The sequence below is a fragment of the Camelus ferus genome, chromosome 21 (assembly GCF_009834535.1).
Source record: "Camelus ferus isolate YT-003-E chromosome 21, BCGSAC_Cfer_1.0, whole genome shotgun sequence".
NCBI classification, from domain to species: Eukaryota; Metazoa; Chordata; class Mammalia; order Artiodactyla; family Camelidae; genus Camelus; species Camelus ferus.
Window position 1 is genome coordinate 19,273,541 of NC_045716.1, and position 24,108 is coordinate 19,297,648.

The window sequence follows — 24,108 nt, forward strand, 5'->3', positions numbered from 1 at the left end:
GGTAAGAATTTAGGGATTATGTTAGCTAATAATAATAATAGTGATAATAATAATAGGGATAATGATGATACTACATTATATTTCTTAATACCTCTTGTGGTTATCACCACTGTTTCTGTTATGTTAATTCTACTTTGGTTGATTCTTACAATGGTCTAATGCAAAAGACAGAGCAGGTATTGGTAACCCCATTTTGTAGACAGGGAGATTCTGTAACTTCCTTAGGGATACACAATTGGGAAGGAATAAAGGTGTGTCTTAAATTCATGTCTTTTTATGATTTTGTGCTCTTCCCAACAAAAGAAACCAGTTGAGAAGTGAAGGGTGGAGCCCATGCGTCAGGGGAAACTAAGTACCACAACCACTTTCCATGCTTATGAGCTCACTAAAGCACCACATCAGGCTGAATGACTGGGATATGTCTGTGGAATATTCTCCAGGATGTCTAAGGGAAGAGACTCTGCCTTGAGGTATAGAAATAAAAGTGGTAGCAGGAAGCCAAAAGAGCAGAATCAGAACTCTCTGAGGCAGTAGCCTCTTCAGATGGATGAGATCGAACCCTCTGGGTTTGGCTGAGATAATTAGTTTACAGAGATTACAGCTGTTTTCTTAATCTAATAAAAATGAGGAATTTTGTCCCTGTTTTCTCATTTACAAAGGATTTTCACACTTACTGTTTCATATGTTTGTCCCAAGAAACTTTGATATGTTTTATAGATAAGGAAACTATGGCTAGAGAAGTTAAGTAATTATTCAGGTATTTATGGTGAATAAGAAGTAGAGGCAGGGAGGGTGCGTATAGCTCAGTGGTAGAGTTCGTGCTTAGCATGCACAAGGTCCTGGGTTCAATCCCCAGTACTTCCATTAAAAATAAAAAAGAAATAGAGCCAGGATTCAAAGTGGAGTCTTTTTCTTACTATGCTTATGTTATATCCAGTTCACTCTGATGGCCTCCAAAAACTGCTGCCTAACCTTTTAAGTAGCTAAGTTTGCAGATACAGAGTATCACTGATAAAGTTGAATGGATAGAGCAACATTTTTGAGACTACAGGCAAAAATAAAAAAGTCTTTTTATTTACTGAGTAAAAGTAAAAGTGACCATTGCCAGACCTGAGTACCTTTATTTTGAATTCTCTTGGATTTCACTATAAATTTTTCTTAAAACATAGTCAAATTTATGTAAGACTGAACCATAATGGGCTATTTATGAAATTACAATATTAGGACATAAGATCCAAACTTTTGAAATTAACATGAAGGAGAACATGGCCTGTGAAAAAAAATCGTATCATTTAGTACAGGTGAGACATTACACAGGATGGAACTGTCCACTTAGGTAAGACTAAGTCTTCATCTGGTTACACCACTCATTGCCCATTTGGACTTTCATCCATAAAGATACCACAAGCAATGTTCACTATAGTATATAATGAATGTATGGGTTTGGAGGTAGGCATGTGAGGGAGTGATTTCTTCTTCATTAGAGGGTTCATAAAAAGAGAGATGCTTTAGTTTGGTGTTTAAAAATGAGCAGGAGAGCACCCTGGCTGAGTAGGCAGTGAAGGTGGCAGTAAGGGTTTCCATTAAGTGGCAAAAAGCTTTAGAAAGGCATAAGAATGTGAAATGGAAAATGGGAACCCACAGGTCACTCTGTGTTCTGTGTGGGACCAGATGACAGGCTGGGGGAGAGGTGCTGAAAGTGGAGTGACTGATGAAAGATGGAACATTTATTCAGGTCCTAGAGGGTCTGAAATGATAGGATTGATGGCTTGAGTCTTCTGTTGAGTCACAAAGTTACCAGATGGCTATATTCTCCTTACCCACCCAAACCTTCCCAATCTTCTCACCTAACTAACCCTGGCTGTAGATTCTCTCCTGTACTCCTGTCCACTAGCTATTTCTGTCCATTCTGCAAACACCTCCAAAGGCAATCCTAAATTCTTTTTAATTAGGTGAACCATTCACATTTATTTCATACATTCTCATAATATAAATGCCAGTATGATTACTTGGTGCAACCTCTTTCTTTAATTAGATCACCACGGCATTTTAATCACTTTCCAAAAATGTTTCTCTTACATGGTCCTGAAAACATTAAGTCTGCATTTTCCCATATGGCCAACCTGGAATTTGTGTGAAAAAGATTCAGACTTTAAGGGCTGATGAATTTTATAGATGCTTATTATCTCTGATCTCCCTTTATTTATGGTGTCTAAGATGCAAGGAACTTGAATTATCCACAAAGGAATGAATTCAGTTGGGTGCTAAACCTATGTAAGTCTAAATGGATAAAAGGGAACCCCATCTCCAAAGGAGAGTATTATAGAATATATTTAAAACTTCAGTCCTGCCCTGAAGGAGCTTCCCCTCATTAATTCGTTCTACTATCTTGATTTCATTCTGTCCCAGGCTGTGCAGAGAGCCCTACTTCCCAACATCAAGTTCTTTCTTCTATATTTGATGCTCTGTACCATCTACATTCTCTTGTGAGATGCAGGCTTGCTTCTGCTTTAGAGAACCTTCTCCCTCTCTCCAGTGGCTGAATTTGTTGTCCTTTTTCTCTCTCCTCTTGTGACCCAAACACTGCTTAGTGGGCTCCAGAATTTTTACTCCAGGCCCTGTGCACACTGCTGTACTTTTTCCTCTCTATAGAATCTTCTAAGACCTCTTGGAAACAAGCCCATCTTGTCAGGAAAGCTTCTTGCCAATGGCCCGGAGCAGAGCATCCTTGACCTCTTTATTCCTCAGGGTGTACACCACAGGGTTCAGTAGCGGGGTAATGATGGTGTAGGTCACTGAGATCAGCTGGTCCTGATCCTTGGTGTTCTCTGACTTGGGCTTGAGATAGGCAATGGAGGCACAACCATAGTGGACGATGACCACAGTGAGGTGAGAGGTGCAGGTGGCAAAGGCCTTCTTCCGGCCCTCAGCTGAGGCAATTTTTAGGATGGTGGAGATGATGAGGATATAGGAAGTGAAAACCAGTCCCATGGGAACCAGGATCACCAAGACACTGATGATCAGAGTCAGGATCTCATTGACAGTGGTGTCAATGCAGGAGAGCTTCATCACAGGCCGGATGTCACAGAAGAAGTGGGCCACCTTTGTGGTACAGAAGGGCAGCCTGAATACAGCCGAAACCTGTGTCATGGCCACAATCAGCCCAATGCTGCAGGCGCCTCCCAGCAGCTGGATGCACACCCTCTTGTTCATGATGACAGAGTACCTCAAGGGGTGGCAGATGGCCACGTAGCGGTCATACCCCATGGCTGTGAGCAGGAAGCAGTTGTTGATGGCCAAAGTGATGAAGAAGAACATCTGAGTGGCACAGCCTGCCAGAGAAATGGGCCGACTCGGGCCTATGAGGTTATCGAGCATCTTGGGTATAATGACGAGTGTGTACACGGTCTCTGAAGCTGACAGCGTGCTGAGGAAGAAGTACATGGGCGTGTGGAGGTGGCGATCAAAGCTAATGATGGTCACAATGATGGTATTGCCTGCCAGGGTTAAGATGTACAGTGTAGAGAACATGATAAAGAGAGGGAGCTGGTGCTCATGGAAGCTGGAGAAACCCTGGAAAGTGAACTCACTCACCAAAGTGTGATTCTCTTTCTTTATTAAATCATACATGGTATCTAAGAAAATAAAAAATTATGTAAGGAACCCGGGTGGTTCGAATAGTAGGCTGGTAAATTCTTTTGGTTAATCTACTTCGGGTCTCTCGGTTCACATTCATGTTCATTTCTTTTGGGAATAGACAGGAGAAATGTTCTGTTCTCACTAAGAAGAAAGTACATGGCTTTTAGCGTTAAAGCAAACTCCTTTCCTGGTTCTACCACGTGCTAATTTATCTTGGGCAAGGGATTAACATCTCTTTCTACAAATTTAGTGATGATAACAACACCATAGAATTTTTGATTGAAGTATTTTAAGCTAAATGTCATACTTTTATTAGAATTCAAACAATTACTGAATACATTCACGTTCAGTGGTGTCAGGCAGAGTTCTAGGCTCTGTAGCTACCTACTAATTCCTGTACTTCTAGGGTTTAAGGTAGAGCTCTTGTCAGTGTGGTTTATACGCTGCATTTTCCTTTCAGTCTTTCAACCAATGGTACTGCTCTTAACCTCTGCCCTAGACACCATTCATTTTTCACAGCTACACAAAGTCCACGGCCTCTGTAAAATCTCCCCACCTCTCACTGCCCCCTGCATGTCCTCGCACATGTAGGTAGCATAGAACTAGGTACTGGCTCTTTTGTGTTGAAAACATCTAAGCGCATTTGTGATTATAAAGCACGTTCACATGTATTATTTCATTTCATCACCATCCAGTGGAACAGGGAGGATACGGATTGTTGTTTCTCTTCAGAAGCAGAAATTGATGATCTGCTCTGTTTAGGAAATTGTCCTTGGACACACTGATGTCAGAGGACAAAAATCAAGACGTGAATCCATGTCTTCTGATCCTGGTCCATTGTTCCTTCCACCACATAAAGTTGCATCATAGGACTGCCCCCAACATAGCTAGATTATATAGTCTTTGAGAACAGGGACCAACTGTTTGTGACCCTAGAGTGACCTACTATAATGTAGGGCACAGATGTGAGCTGGTGGAATCATTACAGGTCATTGCTCCATCAAACAACCTGCCTGTTAGGAAGCAGAGCGCTGGGGCACCACAGTGAGGTCTTCTTCAAAGAGGAGAAGTATTAACAGTTTTAACCTCTGTCTCTTTTTCCCTCTGTCTGTGCCTGTGACCACAACAAACAACTAAAGAATTGGGCTAAATTTCAACATTGGAATTACAACACTAGAAGAACACATGGCACTATTAATACACCTAATTGGAAAATATACTGATAGTGCAACTTTTCTAGTCGCCTTTCCCCAGTTACTAAACAACATGTAATTATGTAACAGGTTAGCTATAAAAAAAAAAATACATTTCATAATAGAATAGATGGAGTTGCCTGAAAAGTACATTTCACTGGAAGTAAAAGCAAATTAGTCCACATGGAAAAATGATTTACTGTCGGGTAAATTTCAAAGGCAAGCCCCTTTAAGGCTCTTAAAATTAAATTAATCTATTTTTTCAAAAATATGCCATTTTACATAAAGGAAATTTACAAAAAGGAAATGGTGCACAGTTACGCTTCAACTCCTCAGACCATGATGTGAAAGGAAATGGTATGAGGCTGCAAGAAAAGAAATTTTGTGTTAGATGCCAGGGACCATTTCTTAACAGGGAAAGTTGTTTGGCCTTGATGTGTGTACCATGGCAAGTAGCTGTAAGTGTGTTCCATGAGGCTTCATAAACTGTCTCTCTGTGTTTGTGATTTGTCTGAAGACAAGACTATAGACAAGGAAACACAGTGGATAAGTGGCAGAGCCCCATTCTTCATTACCATATTAGTCACAATACTCTCTAATCTTGGGAAGTCATGATTCCTTAGGATTAGCAGGGGATCTCTGAAAGTGGTAAAGCAGGAAAAAAGAAAAATATCCACACACACTGGAACCCTTTGCAGTTTAATGTAATTTGATCCTTTAACAATGATAGAACCCATACACACGTTTTATTCCTCATGTGGCTCCCTCTGTAAATCACTGAAGTCTTTTCCCAAATCTCACTTACTTTTCTTCCTGCATATCTGTGGCTCAACAGAAAAATGGAGGTAGAGATCAGAGATGTGGCCCATCAGTCACAAGTATTCACAGATCAAGGTCGTGAAGAAGAAGGCACTTGGACGTGGTCCTTCCACCTGCCCTGGGGCAAGTCCAGGGATGGAGGCAAAGGGAAAGCTACAGGGGCCTCCTCGGACACTAGGTATGCTCTCCAGCTGGAGGAGGAGTTTTGACACTCAGGAAAGGCTCTCTGAGGATCATCCTTCAAAGTTTCTGGGTGCCATTCCCTGAGCACCCCTGAGAGTCGCCCTGGGGCTAGAACGAAGCAGACATCCGGTGCCCAGGGACCTTGTTATGTAGGCCATGCATTTATCAGTTTATATGGGCTTGTGCTTTGGGAGGCCCATGGCACTTTGCAAGTAGAAACAGCAGTGGCTCATTTGTCAGGTTTTATCTTTTAAATAAATATTCTATTTTTATAAAGTTGGGCCTTGGAAAACCATGGTTACAAAGCCCAAGTGAGCTGGAGCTGAGAGCCACTGTCTTGGATCCCAGGAAGCTCTGCTGTTCTCCCTGTAGTCAGGGACCCTGCTCAACATTAGAAGCTGGGGTTTGTGGGGTTTTTTTTTTTTCCCTTCCTGTTCTTTTTGGAAATAAAACAGTCAGATCTGACTACTGTTTTTGTCCTGTGGGATTCAGAAATGAGAGACCAGAGCTCAGTAGACACTGGAGACCTCTTCAGACAAGGCCAGGAGACCACTGTGCGTATCTGAAGAAACCTGGGCTTGGACTTCAGCCCACGGGCCTGTCCAGGCAGATGGGTACATGCACCGAGCTTCGCAAGCCCCGACTGGGGTCACCTCCACACTGGCTTCTGGCCCCAGCCCCAGGCACTTTTTTTTTCTCAAAGAGTATCTTATTCTCACTGTTTGCTTTCTGTATTGGTAAACAACAAACTGAGGCATATTAAAAAATCTAAGCATTTAGTTGTGCAAAAAATCAATTCAAATCGGGCAGTGCCACACAAGTGGTCAGGGGCCTCCCACTGCCAGCAGCTCAGGGAGGGACTTTGACAGAGTAAAGGCAGATGCAAAGCGAAGGGCACGCTGACTGGCTGTAGCTCACAGCCTGGTTGGCTGTTTGTCATCGGTTGTCCTTAGGTTTTGATTTCATAACCGGAGGCTCTTACGGGCATCGGTTCTGGGTTGTTTACGTAGGCCGCCACAGTGCTATGAGTTTAGAGCCACCTCCGTCTAATGGCCTCCTTGCTTAATTACTTCAACAACATGCAGCCTTATCCATCTCATGTCCAGAGCCTGACAGTTCTTAAGTTTTTTGACACTTGGCCAAAAAATGAAATGCTTTGCATTCGTATCTTGATAACTTAAAACATGCCCCTTGTACTTGGTTTTGGTTTGGGTTGTTTGTTTGTTTGTTTATTTTTTGTATTCCTTTTATCTCTACTGAATTTGTGGTAGCTTTTAAATTTAGAAAACTATAAAAAGAAAAGTTTATAGCAAGCATGAAAATGTTTCTGTTTGCTATCATTCCTATCCATTCAGAGACGTAAGAAGAGAAAATACTAGCTAATTTAGAGTTTCTTAGAAGGCTCAATTTTTTGTTAAATTACTGTTAATAAAGTTAGCATCTCGACTTCTTTCCTTGCTCTTGATGGCTGAGTGGAATTTTCTTATGCACTATCGCCTTCAGCATTTGGGGTCCAAGTCTAATTGGATGGTCCTGCATTTTTGTGCTACCCTGCTGATTAAACTTGTGTTTTTCTTTGCACTTGTGAGAGAAGAGACAGTCAGGACAGACTGTCAACACACAGTCGGGGTAGGGAGAATTTCATTCTGCTGCAGTCTGAGCTCTCTGTCAGGAGTGAGGAGGCCATGTTATTGGAGGATCTTATTTTATTTTATACCTTTATTTTATATGCACTTGTAACCTTATTTTTCCAGAGAAGGTGTCTTTTTGTTTTAAGGGTTGAAGAAGAAATCTAGCAGAATCCTAGGTTTATGAATAACCAGGAAAAGAAGGAGGACAGTGGTTAAGGGTCTGTGGAGAGGTCGATGGCAGACAACCTCTGACTCCAGGTCGGCGGGTTTCTCCAGGTTGGCTGTGGGAGCAGCTGAAGGGCTGAGCTCCAGGAAATGCCGTGTTCCTGGTGCCTTAACCTCAGCCTTGCATCAGGTGGGTGGCCTTGTCCACATCTGTGGTTGCTCATACTGAAACTCAGATGTTCCTGGTCACAGCGTAACAAACTACCCGGACTTAAGTGTCAAAAAGCAACACAGTCCTTCATCATCCATCTCTGGGAGACTGGCCTCAGTCAGGCTGTCTCGTCCCGGGTCTCCCATGTAGCTGTGGGCAGGAGGTGGCTGGGGTTTGCTCACTCACACGCCAGCCAGTTCCTGCTGGCTGTTGACTCTACCTACCTACGCATAGCCTCTCCCTGGGGCCTGCGCTTCCTCATAGCCTGTGTTCTGGATTCCAGGAGCAAGCACCCCAAGACAAGAAGCCTGATAGAAGCTATATGATCGTTTCTTTTTTGGGGGTGGGAGGTAATTGGGTTTATTTATTGGTGGGGAAGGTACTGGGGATTGAACCCAGGACATCATGCATGCTAGGCATGTGCTCTACTGCTTGAGCTGTACCCTCCCCACTGTATGACCGTTTCTGTGCTCAGAAGTCACACAGCATCACCTTCACCACATCGTAGTGGTCCAGTCAGTCACAGAGACCCACTCAGCCTTAAGGAGTGGGGTACAGACTTCGCTTTTTAACAGAGCCGTGGCACACTATGCAGAGAGCATGTGGAAGGGAGAGAGTGTGTCCAGTTTTTGAAAATGCCGTCTGCTACAGTGAATTAGCAGGTGACCAGCATCTTCTTTTGAACAATTTTGGCTCATTGTCCTCAAAGGCAAACATAGAACAAAATCGAAATTAGACTAACCAAACTCCAGGCTCTCCCTACTTAAGTGTCTCTGTGAAACCTGACCACTCTTTCAGAAATGCTTGAGTTCCAGGGATTCTTGAGAAAATGTGAACCTCACCCCCAGAAAAAAGAGGAAGATTCTAGCTCTCCTGCTAATCTAACATTAGAAACTTGAGATGACATTAATGTGAGTTAGAAAATAAAAGAGATAAATATTTAGTGTATTAGATGATAGCTGGAAAAGTTCTAAACAAGTTCAAAATTAACAAAACTTTGGCTAGACTGACAAGATTTTGAAGCTGTTGGTTGTGATTTGCCTATAGGTTTTTGAGAACACATGTAGTCTTGGCGTATGTTATGTTTATTTTTAAAATATCTTATTTCTTTATTTTTAATGTAACACTCCATACTTATAGAACATTATGTCTAAAATATGTAAGTTGTGAAGTGTAACAATAAAATGACGTAAACATTTGGGAAATCATCACTTAGGTGTTTCTTATTTTTCCCACTTGTTATCTCTTGCTACTGTACCCCCCCATCCACCTCCCATCAATAGTTACTACTATCCTGATTTTTATTTTTATTTTTATCTTATTTTATACCTTTATTATATATGTGTGTTTAAACAACACATTTTTTAGTTATACCTGTTTTTGAGCTTTATAAAAATCATATGCTGTATATAGTTTCCTGAGATTTGCTGTTTTAAAAATTTAGTGTTCCTTTTCTAAGATCCAGAATGGAGATGGTTTATTAATTTAACTGCCTTATGCTATTCCATTATATAAATATACTGCAGTGTTTTTTATCCAGTCTCCTGGTGAGGGATAATGGGGTTGTTTTCAGATTTTTTTTTATAAATTGTAATGTTTCAAATATTTTAATACCTACTTTCTTGAGCAAATGTGCAAAAATTCCTCTAAAGTTTATATCTTTTAGATGAATTACAAGCTCATAGGATATAAAAAGTTTCAACTTTACAAGGTAATACTAAATAGAGCTTTGTAGTGGTTGTACCAGTTTTCACTACAACAAGCAAAGAATGAGAGAAGTTCCAGTTAATCTACATCCTTTCAGACACTTGATATGAGACCTCCTAATTTCTGTCAAACTAGTGGGTGTGAAATGGGGAATGGTTTTAATTTATATTTTTCTGAATACTGAAGATGTTGAACATCTTTTCAAAGCTCACGGGCTAAGAATGTTTTGTCTTCTGCAAAATACTTACTCATGTCTCCAACCACTTTTCCAATGGTTGTGTTTTTCTTACTCCATTGTAGTACCTTTATATGTACTCTGGATATCAAACTTTTGTCCTTAATATGTTATGCAAATGTTTGCTACCACTTTGTGGCTTGTCTTTTCATTTTTTATGGTGCTTTTAACAAAAATTATTTTAAAGTAGTAAAATGATTTCTTGACTTTCATAGTTAGCACTTTTTGCATTTTCTATGAAAAAAGAAATTTCTACCTCAGTGTCAGAATAATCTTTACTTTTTTAAGCCTGTTAATATACTTTTCATATTTAAATCCATCTGGAATTGATTTTTGTATATGAGGAAGGATTGATGTCCAAATTTTTTTTTAACTGAATAAGCTATTATTCTATCAGCTTTGTTTGAAAAGTCCCTCCTTTCCCCGCTGGTCTACAGTTCTGTGTCATACATCACAATTCTTTATAAGCCTTGGTCAGTTTAGCCACTCTCTTCTGCTGCATTGGTCAGTTTAACTCCCTCTGCCCAAATTACACTGTCATAACAATTAAAACTTTATAATAAATCTTAGTTATCAAGGAGATAAACTCCTCTTACCTTTTATTTTTATGTAGCTGGATCTTTGCTTTTCCGCACATATTTTAGGTCAGCTTTTGGCTTTGTGTTAAATTAAAAGATCACTAGGGATGAGTTGATATAAGCTATCTCTCCATTTATTTAAATGTCTTTAATTTTTGTTGGGTGCTCTCAGGATCACTGTCAAGCTAGATGATTCCCTTAGAAAGATTCACAGGATATAGAAAAACTGTTACAGTCATGGTTATGGTTTATTACGGCAAAAGGATAAAGATTAAAACCAACAAAGGAAAAGGGTGCATGGGGAAAAGTCCAGGAGAAGCTCAGCAGAAAACTTCCAGGTGTCCTCCTCCAGTGGAGTCATGTGGACACGGGTAATTTTCCCAGCAACCAGGCAGAGTGACAACAGGTGCAAAGTGTTGTCAACCAGGGAAACTCACCTGAGCCTCACTGTCCAGCTTTTTATTAGAAGTCAGTCACCTTAGGCACATAACACCTTGCATGGTTGACCTCAGGTACTCAGACTCCAGCACTTCAGAGGAAAAACAGGTGTTCACCATAAATCACATTGTTAGCATAAATGATCTGATCAAACACCACATGGTTCAAGGCCTCTGACATATACCGGCACTTACCAAGCAGAGTAATTGAAGAGCTCAGAGCTCATCTCCTGTGAGCTGGCCCAGGGCCAGTCCTGAAGACAAGCCTTTCTTGGGAATGTGTAGCCTAGGCCTGCTGACTTACCCCTTTCCTGCACAAATATCTTTTAAAAAGTTTTAATAATTTTTTCACTTTTTTTTTTAGTTTTTTGAAACTTTTTAAAGATACAATTTCAGACTTACAGAAAAGTAGCAAGAGTACTGCGAAAACTCCTAAACATCTTTTGTCCAGATACTCTAGTTATTTACATTTTGTCCAGCTGTTTTATCATTTTCTCTCTCATTCATCTATTATCTATCTATAAATATGTAATTTTTTGCAAGTCACTTGACAGTAAGTTGAAACCAGTGTCTCTCTACTCCTAAATATTTCAGTGTATTCTCTAAGAAGAGGAGCATTCTCTTATGTAAACCACAGTATAGTTATTAAAAATCAGTGTATACGTGTATGTAATAGATACACATATACATATATATTAGTATCAAATATGACAATACTATTACCTAATCCACAAATTATATTTAAATTACCCTATTATCTCATAATGGCCTTTTTAGCTAAAAATTTTTTTGCAGTGTAAGATCCAGTTCAAGATTACCCATTGCATTTTTGTTTTTCTGTTTATCTGTTGCCTTTTGATCTAAAACAGTACCTTACTTTTCTTTGTCTTTCTCAACGATGATACTTTTGAAAGCTGTAGACCAGATGTTTTATGGAATGGCTCTTAGTTTGGGTTTATTTTAAGAGTGCATCATTTCCCCCTTACATTCATCTTCAATTCTTTTTCAGTTCTTTCTCTTCCTTCTTTGACTTGGTTTGATTTAATATCCTTCATGACTAGATTTAAATTTTGAATTTTTAGCAAGAATATCACAAAAATGACTATCATTCTCAATGACTCATACCAGGAACCACATGATGTCAGTTTGTTTCAATATTAGTGATGTTTACTTGTTTAAGGTGGTGTCCACCAGATTTATCCACTGTAAAATTATTATTTTTCCTTTTTATGTGTGTAATTTGTAGGGTAATACATTGAGTTAAGATTCTGTTCTTCATCAAACTTTCATCTTCTCATTTTAGGATCCATTCTAACTCCATCATTCTTCCTATAGATTGTTATTCTGTAAGGAAGAGACATTATTTACCTACTACTAGATTTAGGTACTGTAGATGTTATGAGATAATGTTAGATACTACGAACACTATTTATGTTGATACTCAAATCACCCTAGGATTGGCCAGTGGGAACTACATTGGTCTGGCTTTTTGTTCTTTTGATATGTCTCCACTATTCTTTGAGCACTTTTATTTTTAATTGAGGTGTAATTAACATGTAACATCATATTAGTTTCAGGTATACAATGTAATTATTTGGTATTTGTATATATTGTGAAATGATCCTCACAGTAAGTCTTATTAAAATCCATCACAATACGTAGTTACGTATTATTTATTTCTTGTCATGAGAACTTTTAAGATTTAATTTCTTAGCAGTTTTCAAATATGCAGTACAGTATTTCAATGAGACTAAACACCCCGTATTGCCAAATCTAACAGTCAGTTCTAACTCATCATACTTGGCATACTGATAGCATCGGACTCAATAGATAAATTCTCTTTCTTGGAAACCTGTTTGTATGTGGCTTCAAGGACACACCCTCTTTTAGTTTTCATACTTTTCACTTCTTCTTTTTTATTTTTTAATTTTTTTTTTGCCTCTCAGAATCTTTTCTCTTTTCTCCTCAATCTTATAATGTTGGAAAATACCTCAAGTTTCAGCCAGAAACCACTTCTGTGTTTGCAACCTAGTGATCACTTCCTCTTCTGGCTTTAAACAATTTCCATATTTATGTCTCCAGTCCATATTCCTTTCCAAAATCCAAAGTTGTATGTTCCACAGTTATATCATTATCTCTACTTGAGTGTCTCCTTAACATCTCAGATGGAACATGTCCCCAGCTGAACAGGTCAGCTTTTCACTCAGATGTGCACTTGTTTCAAGCTGCCGTCACTTCTAACTTGGACCACAGCAGCAAGGTCCTGACTGGTTTCTTCCTGTATCTCCTTTGGCTCTGGGATTGCTTTTCCATGCAGTAGCAGCCAGAGTAAAGATTTTAATGTATAAATTAGGTAGCCCCTTTGCTCAGATGTCTGCACAATGACGTTTCATTCCTCTCCAGATAAAATTCAAAGACCATGATTTCCCCTCAGTGCTCCCCTCAGTCACCTTGGTCATTACTTTCCAGCCACACTGGCCTGTTTGTTGTTCCTCAGCATGCCAAGGTTAACCCCTCCTCAGGACTGTTCCCTTGATCTGTCTTAGCCTGGAACACTCTTCCCCCTGTGTGGCTCACTCACTTCTTCACTTCATTCATTCTTATGCTCAAGCATTACCTTTCCTGACCACCCAACCCAAAATGAGCCACTGTTTTCTGCTGCCAGAAACGACTGTCCTTTTGTCCGTCTTTCCTTTTGATTTTTCTCCAAACACTTATCACTTCCCAAAATAACGTTATATATTACACATATACTTTTTAAAAATTGTCTATGTTCCTCTTTGAATGTAAGTTCCATGACAACAGGAACTTTGTTTTGCTCACTGCTTGTTTGTTTTTAAGTGCTTTATGCTTTCTTCTGTTTAGTATTTTGCCTGGTATACAGTTTTCCATTCCTTATTTTCAACTTTTCCTTATTTTCAACTTTTCCTTATTTTTTTGTTTCAGATAGTGATAAGTGCTATAAAAACCATAAAACACCTAATGGAGAATGGCATTGGTGGGCGTTAATGTAGCTGAAGTGGTCAGCTGAAGTGGTCAGGGAATTCCTAAGTATTAATTCTCATTTCAGTTGAGGCTTGAATGATGGAGGCTGAACAGGCATACATGAATGAATAAGAATCTGGAAAAACAGAGCCTTCTAGACTGAAGGAATAGCAATTATAAAGTCCCTAAGTGGGAATAAATCTATGTTGATAGTCACTGGATTAATAGGTAAGAGGTTAGACGTAAGAGGTGAGGTCAAGGTTAGACGTAAGAGGTGAGGTCATTCTTGATGGCATGGAGTGACAAGGTCAGGTAGGGCGTTATAGATCATCATGACAGAAGTGAATTTTATTCCAAGTACAATGGAAATTCATTGGATATTTTTAATTAGGGGAAGAGCATGATCTAATTTTTATCTCTCAAAGACAACTTTGGCTGTTATGTAGAGAACTGACTTGAAAGGAATAATATAAAATGTGGAAACACAAAAGGCTCCAAATAGCTAAGACAGTCTCAAGAAAGAAGAATAAAGCTGGAGGTATCACACTCCGTGATTTCAAATCATATTACAAAGCTACAGTAATCAAAACAGTATAGTACTGGCACCAACAGACATACAGATTTATGGATCAGAATAGAGACTCCAGAAATGAACCCACACTTATATAGGCAGTTAATCTACAACAAACAAGACAAGGATATACAATGGGAAAAAGACAGCCACTTCAGTAAATGGTTTTAGGAAAACAGGACAGCCACATGCAAACGAATCAAACTGGACTACTCCCTCATACCATGCATAAAATAAATTGAAAATGATTTAAAGACTTAAATATAAGAACTGAAACCATAAAACTTCTAGAAGAAAACATAGGCAGTAAGCCCTTTGGCATTGGTCTTAGTATTATTTTTTTGGATATGTCTTCTCAGGCAAGGGCAGCAAAAGCAAAAATAAACAAATGAGAGTACATCAAACTAAACAGCTTTGCACAGTAAAGGAAACCATTAACAAAAAGAAAAGGCCACCTACTGTATGGGAGAAGATATTTACAAGTGATATATCCAATACAGGGTTAATACCCAAAATATATAAAGAGCTCATACAAATCAAAATAAAAAACCAAGCAACCGAATTTAAAAATGGGCAAAAGGTCTGTGTAGACATTTTCCCAAAGAAGACATACAAATGGCTAACAGGCACATGAAAAGATGCTCAGCATCACTAATCATCAGGGAAGTGAAAATCAAAACCACAATGAGACGTTATCTCACACCTGTCAGAATGGCTATTATCAAAAAGACAAATAACAAGTGTTGGCAAGGATGTGGAGAAAAGGGAACCCTCCTGCACTGTTGGTTGAAATGTAAATTGGTGCAGCCACTATGGAAGAGTATGGAGACTCCTCAAAAGATTAAAAATAGGAACTTCCATTTGACCCAGAAATTCCACCCCTGGGTATTTATTTGAAGAAAATAAACACTCATAGAAAAGATACATGCACTTCAATGTTCTCTGCAGCATTATTTACAACAGCCAAGAAATAGAAGCAACCCAAATACTCATCAATATATGAATGATTAAAGGAGATGTGGTCAATATATACAATGGAATAGTACTCAGCCATAAAAAGAATGAAATCTTGCCATTTGTGACAACATGGATAGACTTAGAGGGTATTATGCTAAGTGAAAGAAGCTAGACACATACTATATAATTTCACTTGTGTATGGAATCTAGAAAGCAAAACAAATGAACAAACATAATACAGAAACAGAGTCATAGAGAACAAACAGGTGGTTGCCAGAGGAGAGGGGGATGGGAGGAGGAAAGAAACAGGTGAGGGAGATTGAGGTACATACTTCCAGTTGCAAAATAAATGAGTCACAAGTATGAAAATAAGTACGTATATCTTTGTATGATGGCATTGTAAGTAGGCTTATTGTGGTAGATTAATAAGAAATGTAAAAAAAACAAAGCAAAAACAAAGAGACTTAAACCAATGGAAAATATAACACTATGTTTTTTAATACAGAGACTCAAGATCATTAAAATGTCGGTTTTTCATAAATTAATAATAGAATTCCAGTAAAATAATACCAGAGTTTGATTTGCTTATATGTGTGTAACTGTGTTGAGTATGTGTGTGTATTGGGGAGGGGTGTAAGTTAAGCAAGCTGCTTCTAAAATGTATATGAAAAATTTAAACAAGCAAAACACCCAAAAATATTCTAAAGAAGAATAATGGCAGGCAACTATCTCTACTAGATAATAAAACATTTTTTAAAAAACTATGATAATTAATGTTGTTGACACATTAAATAAATATATAAATGCAGCAGGATAAAAACTGTACATTATTTCCATATTTCACATAGTTTCCAAAGACTTTCATTTGCCCCAGGGAAGGGTAAACCCAAAAGAATCTGGAAAAAAATAAAGAAGTCAATTGAAATTCAAAAAGATTTTTTTTAACTCATAACTAAAACATTTGTCTTAAAAGCTGAAATAGTTTTTAACTACAGCAAACTTTCCTAGAGAGGAAAGCTTCTTTTAGTTTACAAAGAATGATTTTGAATATCAAAAGCCTAAGCACTGAAAGTACTTCGTATGTGAAATGTGTAATGTAAACTACTACAGAGTTAGGAAGAATTTAGGTTTTGCTGCCAAAATAAAATAAAGGTGCCCGGCTTTGTGGAGAAAATAACACTGGAGTGAGTTGGATATTGAGAAAGGCCCACTCGTCCACCTACCAGTAGGTGTACCAGGCTTGCCCTGCTGTAAAGAAGGGAGGGAGACATCTGGTACAACAGAAGGGATATGTCCCTCACTTCCCAGCCTCTGAGAAAAGGCCTCAGTCCTGGTAGAGCAGGAATGGGTGAGTGATACATCTAAGCGGGTGTCTTGGTGACACCTCTCTCTGTCCTGTCTACTCCGTTATAGGGTCAAGGGTGCAGCTAAAGGTCTAAGTGTCCTCAGGAAGTGGTTGAGAGGGGGCCAGCTGACCTAGAGTAGTCACAAGGAAGATGAAACTCAGGAACCACATTGGTTAAAGAACATGACCAGACCACAGTCATCTCAATAGATACCAACAAGGATGACCACAGGGGTCAGGTATCTACAGAGACTCCAACATGGGCAGGTGGAAATGACCATGGATCAGGTTCCTCTTCCTCCTTGCTAAGAAAACTAGAAGCCTTTGTTCCCCACCCGGGCTCTTGGCCTCTTTAATCAATAGAAATTGATGAGAGGCCAGACAAGAAATTCAGGCAAGGCTTTACTGGGACTCATGTTGCAGCAGCACAAGGGAGTGAAAGCAAGTAACAGGTTCCTTTGCTCACTCCCAGGGAGCGGGGATAAGCTGGTCCCTTAAATGGGGTGAGGGTCGGGCAGGAGGGGTGGCTTAAGTGGTCTGCCCACCCACTTGGGGGTGCTGTGGGCAAGGGTCATACACAGTCCCCACTTTTGCTCCTGGCACCTCAGAAGTAGCAGTTGGGTTTTGCTCTTTTTGTATCTTGTTGCTCGTAATTAGCCCCAGCTGCACATGTATGCTGTTATTTTTAGTCCTTTAGGGTTTCTGGATGTTGTTGCTGGATGGATGAGACCTTTGTCCAGGTACAAGTGCTGTAGCAGAGCATCCCAGGTCACAGGTCCCAGCCTATCTCACCTTCACCAGAACTTGACTCACCTAGAGGATAATGGGGACGAAAAGGGAGGAGCAGAACCTTGAATTTCATTGTTTATTCATAAAATGACTTAATAATTAAATTGCCTGTGTGTACATGAAAAAGACTAGATGACTTTTCTCTGTCAGGCAGATTGGGAGCTCAGAATTACAAAGTAGACTGAATTGCAGAACTGTTTTCAAGTTAGATTTTTATGTGCTTGCATACATAGCCTGTAAAATGCACAATCACTTTACATATTTTATTTGGATATTTCTGTATTTCAAAAATACTTTACAATGAGAGTACTGCGTACTAATGTGTTTCTTATGTATTTTTTTATAAACAGGTCAGTATAGTCACTTTGATTTGCTCAGTAATTATGAATATTAATCATTATAGTTTTACTGAACACCTGTTTTGTCTCACAAATTGAGTCTAAAGTTCATCCTGATTCGTTTTTATATTTTTGAGGTAAGAAATAATAGTCTTTTATTATTCCATTTCTAACTCAGTTGCTTTAATTTTATGAAGGTTTTCATGTCAAAATCCTTTATTGTTGACTTTTTTTTTCAGGTTTTCAGGACTTAATGAAATTACCTAATTTATCAGAAAGGTGTTATTCTGACTCTTTTTCATATTTCCATTTCATTCTCTTTCTTTGGCTTTGTGTCTTAGCTTACAAAGGACAGGAAAGGAACCCATCTGAAGGACTTTTTCTGAATTCTTTTTGGCTCCTCCTACCCTCCCCTTGTCAGAACCAGCATGACTAAGCACAGGAAACAGAGCACAGGGTTTGAGCTAAAGGAACAGATCTAACATGGAGTCAGATTTGTTCTTCCCTCTTAACTTTCTCCTGCTCGCCTATTAAGGGAAGCTCCAGTTTGGATCTGCATAGCATAGCATTCTTTCAGCAGTTTGCTCCCTGAGCTGTCAGTCTTTTCTTCCTCTGAGCCAGCTGTGCATCCTGTCCATGAGGGAAACACGTCTTTAAGCCCCACAAGGACTTCATGAGCTTATCTTCAGCCACAAAAAGAAAAAGATTAGACCAAGTCATGTGAGCTCCATGTCCATCATATGTGGCTGGAAGTCCTCTCCACTTAACTCCCCTTTTCCCTCACTTCCCACCCACTGGTTGCCTTTCCTTTGGAGTCCCACATGCTTGAAAATATTCTAAGAGGATTTTAGCTCACTCCAAACCCACTTACTAAAAGATAGCTATATTTTTGCTTTGCTTATCTTATTAAAACACAAGGCATGTAGATTTCTGCACAATATCTTTTCTGGTGACCACTTGTTCAAGCATCCAATTTATGTTAAAAGAGATTTCAGTGGAGTGGTGATTTTAATGTGGTTTATACTTCAGCAAAGTGGACTGGTCACTTTAAATTTAAGCTTGAGATGAACACTAGATCACATTCTGACCTTGTAATTATCTCCTGGAATAAGGCCAATGGGTGTCTGTTTACAGGTCTGTAGAGTGACTTCTCTTTTAATTATGTTAACAAAGAAGTTGAGGAAGTGAAACTCAATTATTAAGAGGCTAGCCCCCAGCTTCATTTTTGCCTGGCCCTGACTGATGTATGAGACTTCACCAGTCATTTGAAATCCAGGCTCTGTAACATCACCTATAAAGGCTTTCTTCTGGAAGACATGTGTTAGCAGATGGAGGGACCCCTAAGGTAGGAAGCCCCCCAAAGTGTGGGTTCTTACCACCAGCTGTTAAAGAATTCACACAGCAGAGGCAGAGGGACAAAGTGAACAGCCACTTTATTGCTCAAGAGGGGAAAAGGAAGGAAAGTGCTCGAGCAGGGAGAAAGAAAGAAGAGCGTTTGAGTGAGAAAAAGGTGCTCGAGCCAGGAAACGGCTGCCAATATGGCCAGCAGGGACAGCTCTGGCCTAGGTCAGGCCACAGGGACTTTTATGAGAGGCTCCCACCATCATGCTGTAATAGAAAAGAACAAATCTGACTCCATATTAAATCTGTTCCTTTGGCTTTAACCCTGTGCTCTGTTTCCTACCTTAGTCTTGCTGGTTCTGTACCTTTTGTAAAAGAATTTTCCCTATAGCCTGAAATATACAGGACAGCCTATTCTCAAGGCTCTGATCTTTAAGAATATTAACACTTTTCCATTCATACAAAGATAACAAGTTGCAGAATAGAAAATACCATTTGTTCTGTGACCCATGTGGACAGCTGCAAGAATAAAGGATTCCAAGAATAAAAAAAATCCTACACCAAGAAGTTTGCAACAACCAAGCATAGCCCCTCCCCCTTTAAGGAGCCTGAATCTGACTTGGGGAAGATGGTTCTCCAGGACATTAGTCTGCCATCCTCTCGGTCTGCTGGCTTTCCAAATAAAGTTGTTATTCCTTGCTCCAACACCTTGTCTCCCGATTTATTGACTTGTTGTGCAGCGAGCAGAACAAATTTGGACTCGGTAACAATGCCTCCTTCTGGGTGTGTTGGAGCCAATAAGTCCTTGTTTGAGTTTTTCAGTCCTTGTATGGACTTTTCTGATTGTTGTCGTGGCAGTCGTCAACAGTCACGGTGCTGGTTGGTGTGTCATTTAGCATACTAATACATTACAATGAGATAAATGAGACTCAAGGTCCACTGGAAGTCAAATCCTCCACCATCTTGGACTGGGTTCTAACCAGTTCTTGTTTCTTCTCTGCAGCTGTGCGTCCCTGAGACTTAGATAAGAGTAATTGGTTTCTATTTGAGCGAGGGGTACAGGTATGATCCTAGGGGCAACAGCCTTGGTAACAAAAAGGAAAGTTACTTTTAATCAGAATGCCTGCAATCTAGTGGACCCAGCAACACCCCCCCCCAAAAAAAAAAAATCTCCAAAGATTCTGTTCAGTCATGAAAGTTTTAAAGGGAAATGAAAGAATAATCTCAGTTAATTACTGGGATGGGTGGTCAGAGTCATTGCCGTCCCCCAAAGCCTGCAGGCTTGTCCTAATCAACTGCTTGAGCCTGCTCTTCTGTGACTCAGGGAGGCCTGAAAGACTTCAGCTTTTCTATAAACAAAAGGCAGGGTTGGTGGGGAGCAGGGGAACAGAGTCCTGCTCCCTTTCACATGCACACCTATTTGGGTAGTGATTTCATCTTAGGTAAGGAATTTCCTACCCACCACTCTCTGCAGAGCATCCTGGACTTCTTTGTTTCTTAGACTGTACACAACAGGATTTAGTAAAGGTGTTATAACAGTGTAGGTCACTGAGATCAGCTGATCCTGATCTTTGGTGTTCTCTGACTTGGGCTTGAAGTAGGCAATGGAGGCACAGCCATAGTGGACGATGACCACAGTGAGGTGGGAGGCGCAGGTGGCAAAGGTCTTCTTCCAGCCCTCAGCTGAGGTGATCTTGAGGATGGTAGAAATAATGAGGATATAGGAGATGAAGAGGAAGGTGGCAGGGCCTGTGATGGCCAAGAGGCTGATAATTAAGGTCAGGATATCATTGATGATTGGGGTAGCACAAGCCAAGTCCAACACAGGTCGAACATCACAGAAGATATGCTCAATCAGTGAGTCACAAAAGGGCAGTCTGAAAATGGCCACAGCCTGAACCAGTGAGAGTGAGAACCCTGTGGCACAGACTGAGGATGCCAGCATGGCACAGACCCTCCACTTCATGATGATTAAGTAACGAAGTGGGTTGCAGATGGCCACATAGCGATCATATCCCATTACTGCCAACAGAAGGCAGTTGGTGATGGCAAAGCCAAGGAAGAAAAAAAGCTGGGTCCCACAGCCCTCCAGGGAAATGGATTGGCTCAGGCCTACAAGACTGGAAAGCATGCGTGGGATGATGACCAGGGAGTAGAAAGTCTCTGATGTGGAGAGGACACTTAGAAAGAAGTACATGGGGGTGTGGAGATGATGGTCAATATGGATAATAGTCGCAATGATGACATTGCCAGCCAGAGTTAGAATGTACAGGGTGAGAAACACCACAAAGAGTGTGAGCTGATGTTCTTGGAAGCTTGAGAAGCCTTGGAAAATAAACTCTCTTACCTCTGTGTGGTTGGCAGTCTTCATTGAAGAGTTTGGGTCTGAAAGACAAAGAGAAAGTCAGCACCATCTCTTGGCACCACAGGCTACCCTGCCCTCTGGTGAACACATGGTCCAGAGCAAAGATTCAACACCCCAGAGACTCAGTTCAAAACTTCATGGATCAACTGCCTTTTCCAAGAACATGGTGACTAGGTCCTAGAACTAGTAGTAAAGATACAAGTAATTTGAGCAACACTATTTGAAAGTTTGAAGTAAAACATTCTTTTTAAGTACTCCTAGGTCATTTAAAAAATGGAAACCTATATATATGGCCCATGAAGTTGGCCTCAAAAATTTCTTAAAACTGGATTTTCTTATAATGTAGGTGACAAGTCTCAGGCTACAGGGTGATTAAGTTAGAAGTTGTCACAAAAAGGAACTTAAAAATTTGCAGATATTTGATAATCTAACCAATGGTTCAAAGGGAACTCTTAATGGAAACTAGAAAATATTTAGAACTAAACAGTAATAAAAGATTCACATACCAAAACGTGCTGTGCACATAGAACATTATTAGAGGGAGGTTTGTCATTTAAAAATACTCATTTGTTGCAAAACAAAACAGAGGGGCTGCAAATTAATGAGTTGAGCATCCATCCTAAGAAGTTATAAAAACAACATAAAAAAGAAAGTAGAAGGAAAGAACCCAATAATGAAACAATGTTAGCAATATATAAAAGAAAGATAAACTAGACAGTGTCTGTAGGGGTAAAAGTTTATACCTTTAGGTAAACTGCTAGAAAAAGTGACCAAGAAAAACAAACAAGGACATAAACTCTAGTATGAATTAATAAGGGGACACAATAATAGAAGTTTCAGACACAAAAAGATGAAGAGTGACATTGTAAACAACCTTATCTCAATACATTTTTAAACTTCAACAAAATGGATACAATTCTAGAAAAAAAGAATTACTTACCAATATTGAATCAAGAAGAAGAAATTTGAAAACTTTAAGAAATAAAGACGTAGTGAAAAATCTACAATAAACCTCTAGGCCAAGAAAAATTTACCAGTAACGGCTATAAAACATTCAAGGATAAATAAATCTCAATCTCAAACTATTTTGGATAATAGAAAAGATGGCATTTCAGGTGAGGCTCTTGGCCATTTTGGCAAGTTACTCAGTTTTCCTGGGTCTCTCCCATGTATATACATGTTATTAAATTTTTGTTTGCTGTTTGATTTTCTCTTGTTAATCTGTCTCAGGTCAGTTTAAATTTTTTTAGACCAGCCAGAAAAACCTAGAAGGGCGGGGGAAAATTTCTTCCTCCCTGACCAGGGAAAACTCCCCGCCTCATTTTATGAAGCCAGAATTATCGTGACACCAAATTTTTCAGGCCAATTTCGCAGATATAGATTGCAAAATTCTTAAGCAAAACGTCATCAAACCAAATCCAGCAATGTATAAAATGAGTATCTGACCAAGTTGATTTTATTTCAGAATGCAAAGTCTGTTTAACATAACGCAGTCCAATTATATATTTCCTCAGATGAATTATTTAAAGGAAAAAAGACATGATTATTTCCATAGCTGCCAAAAAAGCATTTTTAAAATTCAGTGTCTACTTAGGAGAAGAACCCTTGGTAAACAAAGAATAAAAGATCTTTAAGCTGATAAAGCATGTGTACAGCAATCCTTCAGCCAGCGTATCCTTAGAGGTGAGAACTGAAGGATTCCCTTTAAGATAAAGAACAAGATAAGGGTGACTGCTTTATCCACTTTAGCCAGCCCAGTAACGCAAGAAAAAGAAATTAAAGATACAAGGACTGAGAAGGAAGAAATTCTTTACAGATGATGTGATTGTGAATATAGAAAATCCAAGAGAAGCTACTGATAAACTCCCTTAATAATTCCTATAATTTAACAGGCTTTCTAGCACACAAAACAGGAATTTTATATGAGAGGAAACAGGAATGGCATGTAAACAGACTTTTAAACATCATTAATAGCCAGGGAAAAATAAGACCACAGACCATCTCGCACTTACCAGACTGCAAAAAATCAAAAACCATCACAGATATAGAACAATGGAAGCTCCAGTCCTCTCTTGGAGGGAATGTAAATTGATGCAATCATTTTGGAAGCCAGTTAGATATTACCTATTAGAGCTGGAAATGAACATGTCCTATGCAATTCCACCCTTAGAAAAGCTAAAAAGACACAGGCAAGAGGATTATAGCAAGTTTATTATTATGGAAACATAAAATTGAAACAAACCATGTTTTTCAAAAGCAGAAAGGATATTTAAATTGAAACAAATTCTTACAATGAAGTATTACAGAGCATTGAATGAATTCATTAGAAAGCAGGGGTGGGCCAACTACAGCCCACAGGCCAGCTGTTTTTGTAAATAAGGCTTTACTGGAACACAGTCACACCCATTTTTAATGCATTATGTATGACTGCTTCTGCACTATAACAGTTTAAAGAGTGGCAACAAAGACTGGCCTGAAAAGACTAAAATATTTACTAACTGATCCTTCACAGAAAAAGTTTGCTGACCCCTGTTAAAGGTCATTAAAGGGACTAATTACATTGTCACAAGTCAACACGGATGAATCTCAAAAATCATAATGTTGAGTAGTAGAAGCAAA

The 24,108-nt window shown here is 39.4% G+C and overlaps 1 protein-coding gene across 1 annotated transcript; it reads right to left on the reverse strand.

Annotated features, from left to right (window-relative positions):
* Positions 1 to 2,688: 2,688 nt before the first annotated feature.
* On the reverse strand, positions 2,689 to 21,611 carry LOC102503722 (olfactory receptor 10J1). The gene is made up of 3 exons (XM_006178284.2): positions 20,991 to 21,611; positions 17,756 to 17,761; positions 2,689 to 3,608 (listed from the first exon to the last, which is right to left on the reverse strand). Exons 1-3 carry the CDS (start codon positions 21,493 to 21,495, stop codon positions 2,689 to 2,691), a joined length of 1,431 nt encoding a protein of 476 aa, XP_006178346.2. The 5' UTR covers positions 21,496 to 21,611.
* Positions 21,612 to 24,108: the final 2,497 nt, after the last annotated feature.

Excerpts from the sequence above, each read along its gene's own strand:
- LOC102503722 (XM_006178284.2), bottom strand. The coding sequence starts at position 21,495 with ATGAAGACTGCCAACCACACAGAGGTAAGAGAGTTTATTTTCCAAGGC.